Source organism: Salvia miltiorrhiza, chromosome 7, assembly GCF_028751815.1.
Source record: "Salvia miltiorrhiza cultivar Shanhuang (shh) chromosome 7, IMPLAD_Smil_shh, whole genome shotgun sequence".
NCBI classification, from domain to species: domain Eukaryota; kingdom Viridiplantae; phylum Streptophyta; class Magnoliopsida; order Lamiales; family Lamiaceae; genus Salvia; species Salvia miltiorrhiza.
In genome coordinates this window covers 38,748,096-38,758,097 of record NC_080393.1, presented here as the reverse complement: position 1 = coordinate 38,758,097, position 10,002 = coordinate 38,748,096, and the positions used below count along the sequence as shown (strand labels likewise).

Sequence of the window (10,002 nt, the reverse complement as noted above, 5' to 3'; positions counted from 1 at the left end):
CGAGTTCATCGTTCTCATTCAAATAATTATCTCGAATTATTCAAATACTCAAACGCAAATACGGATATAAAATCCCACATCATCCACACATCATCAAAAGAACTTCTCAACATCTTAAAAAAATAATACGAAAACTCCAAATAACTCCTCATCTCTACACAAAGTAATCAAACAAGGGATCTAAACCTTAATTACTCAAACTCAAGCAATTAAACAAGTCATCAAAAGCCCGGGTATTACAATCTTCCACCCTTGTACTGGTGAACTGTGACCCGTTGTCCGAGACAAGTACCCTAGGAGAGCCATATCTGCAGCAAATGTTCTTCCACGGGAACTTCTCGATTGCACAATCATCGATCTTGACTATGGCTTCAGCCTCTACCCATTTAGAAAAGTAATCCACTGCTACGATCAGAAAATATTTACCACCCGGTGCACTGGGGAGTTTGCCCACGATGTCGATGCCCCACTTATCGAACGGGCAGGTAGAGTACATGACTCCCATAGTTTCTCCTGGTGTACTTATTCTGGGTGCATACTTCTAGCACGTGGCGCATTTCTTAACGAACTTTTGTGCGTCCTTCCCCATCTCTGGCCAATAGAAACCGGCCCTGATGATTTTTCTCATGAAATCCTTATATCCAGCGTGGTTACCGCAACAGCCCTGGTGAATTTCTTCAAGGGCATACTTCGCTTTTTCAGGTGATAGACATTTTAGCAACGGGTGAGTGAAGGACCATTTATATAATTGATCATTGAGTAAGCAATATCGCTGATAAAGACAGTGCTGAGACACAGCAGGATTCAAGCATTCGCCTGTTTTAAGAATATAAATGATGGGAGCCTGCCAGTCCTCCCTGGTTTCTATCGACAGGACCTGCTGTTGTTCCAGATGACTGGGTTCATATAGTAGGGTAATTTTATTGTTCCAACTCTGTTCTACTGCGCTAGCCATTCTAGCCAAGAGATCGGCTTTGTGATTTTGTTCTCGCGGGATGTGCTCTAAGCGACATTCAGGGAACTTGGAGATTAGCTCTTTGATCCACTCGTTGTAAATTGCCATCTTGTCCTTCTTCACCTCATATTCACCTGATACTTGTTGCACTACTAGCTGTGACTCGGACTTGATGAGTATATGCTCTACTCCCAGCTCAGCCAAGAATTTTAATGCCTTCTCTACAGCCTCGTACTCGACTTCGTTGTTGGATAATTTTGCTCATATTTGATGGCAAATTGGAGATCATCCTTTTGAGGGGTAGTGATGTGTATCCGTACACCACAGCCTTCTCTGGTCACAGAGCCATCTACATGAGCTATCCACGGCTTTGGAATGTCAGCCCGGGTTGTTTCTTCAATGGAATCTACTAAGGTCTGTGCCTTGATGGCTGCTCTGGGCTCGAAGTCCACGTCGTATTCCCCCAGTTCTAAGACCCACTTCATCATGCGTCCTGATAAATCAGCTCTGCCGAGAATTTGCTTAAACGGCAACGATGTGCGTACGATGACCTTGTGGGAGAAGAAGTATGGCCTCAATTTTCTTGCGGTGACAAGTACGGCCAGTGCTGCTTTCTCCACCTCTGAATAATTCAGCTCTGGGCCCTGTATGATTTTGCTCACGAAGTATACTGGTCATTGGTATCCTTGTTGTTCTCTGATCAAAACTGAGCTGATTGATTCTTTGCCCACCGCAATATATAGATAAAGAGTTTCTCCATGTACTGGCTTAGTGAGGACCAGAAGCTCTGCCAAATAATTTTTTAGATGCTCGAAGGCCTACTGGCATTCTATTGTCCAATCGAATTTGGTCCCCTTTCTCAAGATTTTGGAAAAAGGTAGGCTTTTATCTGCCGACCTGGATATGAATCGTCCCAGGGCTGTGATCCTTCCATTGAGGGCTTGTACTTCTTTGAAGTATCACGGATGTGTAATGTTTACAATGGCCTTCATCTTGTCCTTATTCACCTCTATTACCTGTGGAGTAACTTGGTAACCCAGAAACTTGCCCGTGGTGACCCCGAATATACATTTGTTGGGATTCAGCATTAATTGGTTTTGTCGGATCACGACAAAGACCTTCTCTAGATCTCGAGGGTGGGATGCGGCTGCTCTGCTCTGTACCATCATGTCATCCACGTACACGGACATGATGCGTCCAATTTGTTTCTGAAAGATGGTATCCGTCATACACTGATAAGTGGCTCCCGTGTTCTTCAGTCCGAAAGGCATCCATGTCCACCCGAAAACCCCACAACATACAGCGAACGCAGTCTTAGCAATGTCGTCCGAATGCATGCTGATCTGGTAGTAGACTTGGAAGGCATCCATCATGGAAAGCAATTCACACTTAGCCGTGGAGTCAGCTAGTTGATCAATTCTCGGCAAATGATAACAATCTTTAGGGCATGCCGCGTTTAAAAATCTGTAGTCCACACACATGTACCACATTTTCTCTTTCTTTTCTACCATGACAACATTGGATAACCAGACGGGATATTGTACTTCCACAATATGTCCAACTCTGAGTAGGGCCTGAACTTGTTCTCTGATGGCCGCATCCTTCTCTGGGCCGAAATGCCTTGTTCTCTGGATCACGGGCTTGATGTTCGGATCTACGTTCAAACGGTGTTCAGCGAGGTCCTTATTGATTCCTTTTAGATCAACGGTAGAAAAAACGGATACATCTGCGTTTCGACGTAAGCATTCTATCATTTCTTTTTCCAGAGCGGATTCCATTTTTGTGCCAATCTTGGTGGTGAAGCTTGTTTTCCCTGGGAAAAGTTCAATCAACATGCAATGATCATTGGTAGACATAGAAGGCTTCTTGTCAGGGTCTTGACTGGACTTTTTGATCTCTGCACGTTCACTCGGGTTACAAGAACTTCCCTCTTTTGTGAATGACTTGGTTCTCTTCTCTGATGAATGACTTGTCCCCTCCAGAGGCCTCTTTTGTGAATTTTGGGACGTTAGACTTCTGACATGGCACTTTTTGGACGCCACTTGATCCCTGCATACTTTCCCCACTCTACCTTCTTCCAGAGGAAATTTCCTTTTCAAGTGATGCATAGAGATAACTGCTTGGAAAGCATCCAGAGTTGGCTGACCAACAATGATGTTGTAGCTAGGTTGTGGGAAATCCACAACCAGGAAACGGACGATTTTCGTGCAAGAAGCTCTTGGTTTGTCCCATGTCATCAGCAAATCTAGTGGTCCCAGTGGGGTGATAGATTCTCCAGTGAACCCATATAACGTGGTTCCTACCGGTGTCAAATGTTCTTTCAGAGCCATGGCTGTCATGCAATCTTTATACATGATGTTCATTGCACTGCCCGTATCCACGAAGATTTTTTTGATTGTACAATTGACTACCAGGGCAGAGAACACCAGAGCATCGCTGTGTGGCCGGATGAGGTCCCTACGGTCTGCTGCTCCAAAAGATATTTCCAAGTCTGGCTCAATGCGGGAGACGGACATAATTTGTGGCACATAAGCACCAGCTTTGGCTGTACGGATAGCTTACTTTCTTGCTCTGTTCGAAGTGGGGCCACCTTCCTCTCCAATGATCATGTGTACTATCATTTTATTATCTGACAGAGCATCGTCTGCTCTGTACTCCTCCCTTCAGCCTTGCTGATGGCCTCCTCTGTCCTGTCTTCCCTGATCGGTGTCTTGGTGGTGCGGTGGGGGCATCTGCTTAACAGACCTATCAAGTTTTCCTTGCCGCACCAGGACCTCAATATGTCGTTTAAGGTTGACGTAATATTGTGTTGGATGCCCATAAGCGTTGTGGTAGTGGCAGAGGAGCTTGTTAGGTCCCTGCCTTGGTGGGCCCTGTACGTAACTTGTTGGTGCGTGGAACCAAGGCTCATCCTTAATCATTTGGAAGATTTCCTCTTGTGGCGTGTTCAATGGAGTATAATCGGTGAACTGATTTACAGAATGTACCATCCGAGGTTGTTTCTGTGCTCTCTTCAGAGGCTCGGGAGCTCTGTGAAGGAATATTAAACTGAATTAATACTCTAATTGCCCGAAGATCGTTTCTTGAATTATTATTAATTTATCATACAACGATTAATTCTAACATGCTCCTATGAATTTAATTGTTGCACGTTGGAGATAGAAATATTTACTTGAAAAGCGTATGCAGAGGCTGTCGATGATTGAATCGAACGACTCCAGTTCTGACCTTCTGAACTGTATACCGCTCAGCTTTCACCGTTGGATGGACAACGTTCTATGAAAGTCCCAAGGGAGAAACTGCCTACACGTTTCTGGCGCCTCTCTGCTCTCTCAAAAACCCTAATTAATTAATGTGTATTTTTCCTGAGAGCATACAGATGTATTTAAATAAAATAAAATACGTATGGGACGCCAGATTCTCAGTGATAGGCGTCCTCTCCTCTTTCTAGGGCTAGGAGACTTTCGACCAGTCCAGGGACCAGATACAAGGAATAAAGATGGGCCTCAAATAAATTAATTCTCCATGGTCAGCCCAGACCATAATTAATTTATAAATATTAGTTCATTCCACTAGAGAACCAATACTGACTTACCCTTTTATTGCCGGTGATGAGTCGGGGCTTGTATTTACACTTATTAAATCTCTGTATTTAAAATATCCGACATCCATTAATTAATTATAGCTCTGACAGCTTAAATTAATTAATCTCTTTGTAATCCTTAAGTAGTACCACTCAAACCTTATTATTGCGCCTGAACTTAATCAACCTGCAGGGTTTGACGCAATAAACCTTATTGAGTTCTTTAAGGGGTTGTCATTATCCTATACCGGATACAGGTACTAATACAGATAACCAAATATCATATATTGATCGCTATCACCCAAGATACAGAGTACTCAAGTTACTATATAACTCTCACCCATAGTAAGTCAAAGTGATATACGAACCAACATATATATTTGAAATCTTATTAGTATTAAGATTATATTAAGTCACCGAGATCTTTGATTCTTCACTTAAGTCAGATAGAAGAATACATCTCACTTTGGTCCTATCAATACGTTATGACGTACCAGTATAGACAAGCAGTTAAGACAAACTACTTCCATCTATACCGCAGCCTAAACCAATGACTCGTCCTGAAGTCATCTCGGCTGTGATCATTTTTATATCTCTTAAGGTTATTCCAATTATATGATCTTCTGTGATCTACAACACACCATATAATCTACTTATAAAGAGATAAGGGACATACATGTGCAATCATGAACACAATCAGATAGGAGATAAAAAGTGGTAACAGGAAACATTGTATACAAGCATAAAATGTTCTTGCTTTACAGTATACAAATCCAACACTCTGGGAGGTAACCCTCTGAAGGGAACTCGACTACCTTGTCTATTATCGTCCCAATCTGATCGAAATTCAGCTTTCTTTGCTTTATTGCGTTAATGCTCTGCTCTGCGGGCGACTTTTACTTTTTCTAACTGAATATACCCGGGTAATCTCCTCATTATATCGTCAAAGGTGTGTGGGGGATTGATCTGTAGATCGTCGAAGAGAGGTCCCGGCTTTAGCCCTCTAGTGAATGCATATACCTTTATCTGAGATTCAGCTTTGGGCACTGCTAGAGAAGCCATGTTGAATCTAGTTACATATTCCTTCAGAGTTTCGTTTGATTCTTGCCACATTTCCATTAAGGACATGGCGGTTTTGGTTGTCTGTCTAGAGCTGGAAAACTGGCACATGAACATGTCATGAAGGTCTTCGAAGGAATGGATGGAACCCGGGTCCAAAGTTCGGAACCACTGTTGCGCCAGCCCTGTCAGTGTGGTGGAGAAGATACGGCACTTAATGCCCTCAGAGTATTGATGTAGCATGACCAGAGTTTCAAATCTTGCCATATGCACCTCCGGGTACTCAGATCCATCGTAATCCATGGTGATAGGTTTGTAGTGGTTAGGCAGGACATCTGCCAAGATCTCCTCTGAAAATAGGCTATTGCGCAATCGCGGAATGTGTGCTTGACTCACAATAGTGCATCGATTCCTCCTCTGTTTGGTATGTGTGGAATGGGTGGTACCTCTACTCTTGCTTGGTCGAGAAGAGTTAACTTGTTCCTCTTCCTCCCTTCTGTGTTCTTCCTCCTTCTCTGCTCTTTCCTCTTCTCTCCGCGCTCGGCTTAGAGATCTCTGTCTTTGTTATGGGGAAAACTATCTTTTCCGCAAAGGAGCAGCTCTACTTCGTCCCAGATCTTGTTCTCTTTCTGGGGGATTAGGGACATACTCTTTCTCAACCACCATTACTTCTAGTTCTCGTAGTTGTCTTCTCATGTCAGAGATCTTGTCTCTAAGAAGAGCTAGATCGTCAGCGCGAGGTCTCTCACCCCATAGTTCTGTTCTGTAAGTGGCCTTGCTGGACGTCTCCCCCACATCCTCTATATTATCCATATCTCCTGGGTACAGAGGTCCCGTTTGGTGAATTCTTGGCAGATTATTATTCCTATTCGGTGGGGCTCCCGGGAGAGCTGGTGGCACGGTGCCAGTATCGATAAGAAAAGGGGTCTGCAGGGCTGGCATAGATGTGCCTCCCATAGTAGGATGGGCAAATGGTATTCCCATCATTTGTCGCATACAAGCATAATTAAATAGCGACAACATGTGCTCTGACATTGTGACATTGATTAGTCCTGAACTCGAAGGAGAAAACCCCACTAATGGCGCTTCTGCTCTTGCCGGGGTTAAGATAGGAGGCTCCATTGCTCTGTTCACCACCGGCTTAGCGGCCGGGGTATTCTGTTCTGCGTGACCATGAGTTTCCTGATCATACTCCTCCTCCAGATTTCGTGTTATGCTTTTGTTTTCCATACCCTATTCGTTCATATCGTTAGTCAGTGAAAACAACATGATTATTTATTCAGAAAATAACAATAATCTTGATTTTGCAAATGACATAGGCCTAAAATATCATGCTCTTATGCCATAATAGCGACGTCAACATCAACGATTATTCTACCAGAAAACAGAATCAAAGCATGTTCTTATACGCATTGAAAAACATATCCTACAATCTATCCTACGTTTATAAACAAATCTAGCCCATCGATAACAACACAAAATCATGGTAACCCATTTGTTGAAAAAAGAGGAGCAGAGCTTCTGGAAACAGAATATCCTTCAACATAATCGTAAATCCCTCAAGCAAAATGGAAGAAAACCACGGGAAAATGTTCTTTTCGATTGTGATGGCCTATTTAGCACAGAACACTCCGCTCGAAGAGGAGGACTTCGGCAAATGTTCCGGCGGGTCAATTTCTCATGTCTTAAGCCTTAGCTTCCCACAGACAGCGCTAGTTGATGAGTTCTAAATTAAATGATCGATCATGGACGGTGTGTGATTAGTGTAGGTTTCACCTATTCGTTCATAGCATTGAAGAAACTTAGTAATTTTGCCGGGAGAGACAATATTGAAAAGAGTATAGAAATCGTGAATCTTTTATTGAAAGCTGAGAAGAGTTATTTATAGTTACATGGGGGGAGGGGCATTTTGGTCATTTCATATAATAGCACGTGGGACGGACGCATTCTAGATTACAGGCTATGACTGACTTTCTACCTGCTGTCGGCTCTTCTCTGGTGTAGCCAGCGCTGCCATGTGACTGACTCCAGAGATGTGTTGAGCTGGGCCTTGTACTTGGAAGTTATATCAGAGCTGGAGTGTATGTCGTCAATTCTCTTCCATGGCCAGAGCTGGTGTATCCTTCTCTGGTCACTCTAGTCTCTATATAAGGTGCCACGTGTTCGCATCCTAGCCATTACATATTTCACCCCTCATCAAGGTGGTCCTCACCTTAGAGCCCCCCTCTCTCTGATGCATTGACTCTATAAAAGGTGCTATAATCTTTATTTTCATTTAATCCCATCTTTACTCTTCTATTTTGAAATTCAGCATTTCATTAAATTTAAAATCAAACATTACATTAATTAAAATAAAATACAATAATTAAAATTAAAATTACAGTAATTTTCTTATTATTCAATCAGACCAAAACGAGATTAAATGTGCTCCTTCAAATCTGAGGTGAGCCAAGCGTGAAGGTTGCGGTCTCACGTAGAGGATTGTCGAGCCACATACACTTGAAATTCAGGTGCGAGGACGAGATGCAGCTGAGCTACTTGAAGCTTCTTCAGTGACCTCTTCTTCCCATGATGATGCGTAGTTGCCTTCGTCTTGGATGATTTGTGCAAAATGATGTACGTGAACATGATGTCGCTCAACTCCTCATTCTTCCAAAGGCGAGTTGGTCCTTTGATGATTGCCCAACGAGCTTGAAGCACGCCAAAAGCTCGTTCAATGTCCTTGCAAGCCGCTTTCTGTATCAACTTAAATCTCCTACTCTTTTTGTCCGATGAAAATGAATGACTTCACGAAAGTGGGCCAATCAGGGTAGATGTTGTCGGTCAAGTAGTACCTTCTCGTGTAATAAGAGCCATTAACTTGAAATGTGATCGGTGGAGCCCTTTCTTCCAATCGTTCGTTCAATGACGATGATGTGTTGAGCACGTTGACATGCCACCGGATAATTATTCCACGACTAATGCATGCAATCTAGGCTCCCTTGAATCCTTGGGAGCCCGTGTTTTTCCTTGTGCAGTGCAAGAAGCCTTTTGACAGTCAGATGATGTAGGCCTCCTCAAGTATTTCGCGCTAAAGAGTTGGACAATGACTCTACAGAATTTCTTAAGCACTTCAACAATTTAGACTCTGCAATCCGCAGGTACTTATTAGTCAGTTGCATCTCAATTTGCAAGTTACTGAATAGCAACTGCGCATTTATGCAGCGATGTGAAGTCGGGTCTGCCAAGTTTTTCCGAACGTTGTTGTAAGAAAGGATTGGACTGCACCGCGCTAACGATGCGCAAAGAAACGGGCGACGCATACGGAAATGGCGCCAAAAAATGAAATCGGCATAGATCGGATTAGGGGCAAAATAATCATCGTAGAGACGTTGTGCTCTGGCTTCACGACCAATCGAATTAACAACTAGCGTTAATCTTAGTTGTCAATTCAAGCTTTAAAACTCGAATTCACAACTGAATAGCTAATGTTGGTTGTGAATTCGAGTTTTAAAGTTTGAATTCACAACTAAAAATAGTGTTAGTCGTGGATTCAAGTTTTAAAGCATGAATTCATGACTATAAATAATGTTAGTCGTGAATCCAAGGTTTAAAGCGTGAATTCACAACTAAAAATATTGTTAGTCGTGAATTCAAACTTTAAAACTCAAATTCACGACTACCACTATTTCTAGCTGTGAATTCAAACTTTAAAATTTGAATTTACAACTAGCAATAGCGTTGGTTGTGAATTCGAGCTTTAAAACTAGAATTCACAACCAATTTGATTAATTCACAACCAATGAATTGCTAGTGTTAGTTGTGAATTCAGCGAGCTGGTTGTGAATTTATAGATCTTGTCGTGAATCCAAGAAAATTAAGTTGTGAACTCATAGATCTGGTCGTGAATTCAAGAACATTAATCAATTATCCAAAATCTATTTCTCTTTAATTGATCAAATCTCTCCAATAAAATTCACAAATCATCACTACAAAAAAAAATATTTTTAAACAACATAGTAGGTGAGCTGCATCCCAATCTCTTTCGGCTTCAGCGAAATACATAAGAAAAGCACAAAATGCTAGAGAAGACTTCGACTAGTTCGAGCACCACTGCCAGAGCTCCGGCGAAAGATTTGTTCCGTTCGATGGAAGAATCATCACGAATTAAACCATGTGTGAGACAAAATTGACCAAATTTGGAATAAAACCATGAGGAAAAATATAAATTTTTCGAATCATCATGAGTCAGACCAAAACCATCTATATAAATTAAAAATCCATTATTGCGCCATAAAAATTGAGATTGGGCCTCAACTGTGTGTAAAAAATAGAAATTAATACACAAACTCCAAAACAAGTGAAAATTATTTTTGATTTGGGAAATGGTGAAAATCTGCAATCAAATGCTCCATATATGAAGTAC

At 42.1% G+C, this 10,002-nt stretch overlaps 1 protein-coding gene across 1 annotated transcript; it reads right to left on the bottom strand.

Annotated features, from left to right (window-relative positions):
- Positions 1 to 3,618: 3,618 nt before the first annotated feature.
- On the bottom strand, positions 3,619 to 5,900 carry LOC130994203 (uncharacterized). Its single transcript, XM_057919237.1, has 2 exons — positions 5,458 to 5,900; positions 3,619 to 3,985 (listed from the first exon to the last, which is right to left on the bottom strand). Exons 1-2 carry the CDS (start codon positions 5,898 to 5,900, stop codon positions 3,619 to 3,621), a joined length of 810 nt encoding a protein of 269 aa, XP_057775220.1.
- Positions 5,901 to 10,002: the final 4,102 nt, after the last annotated feature.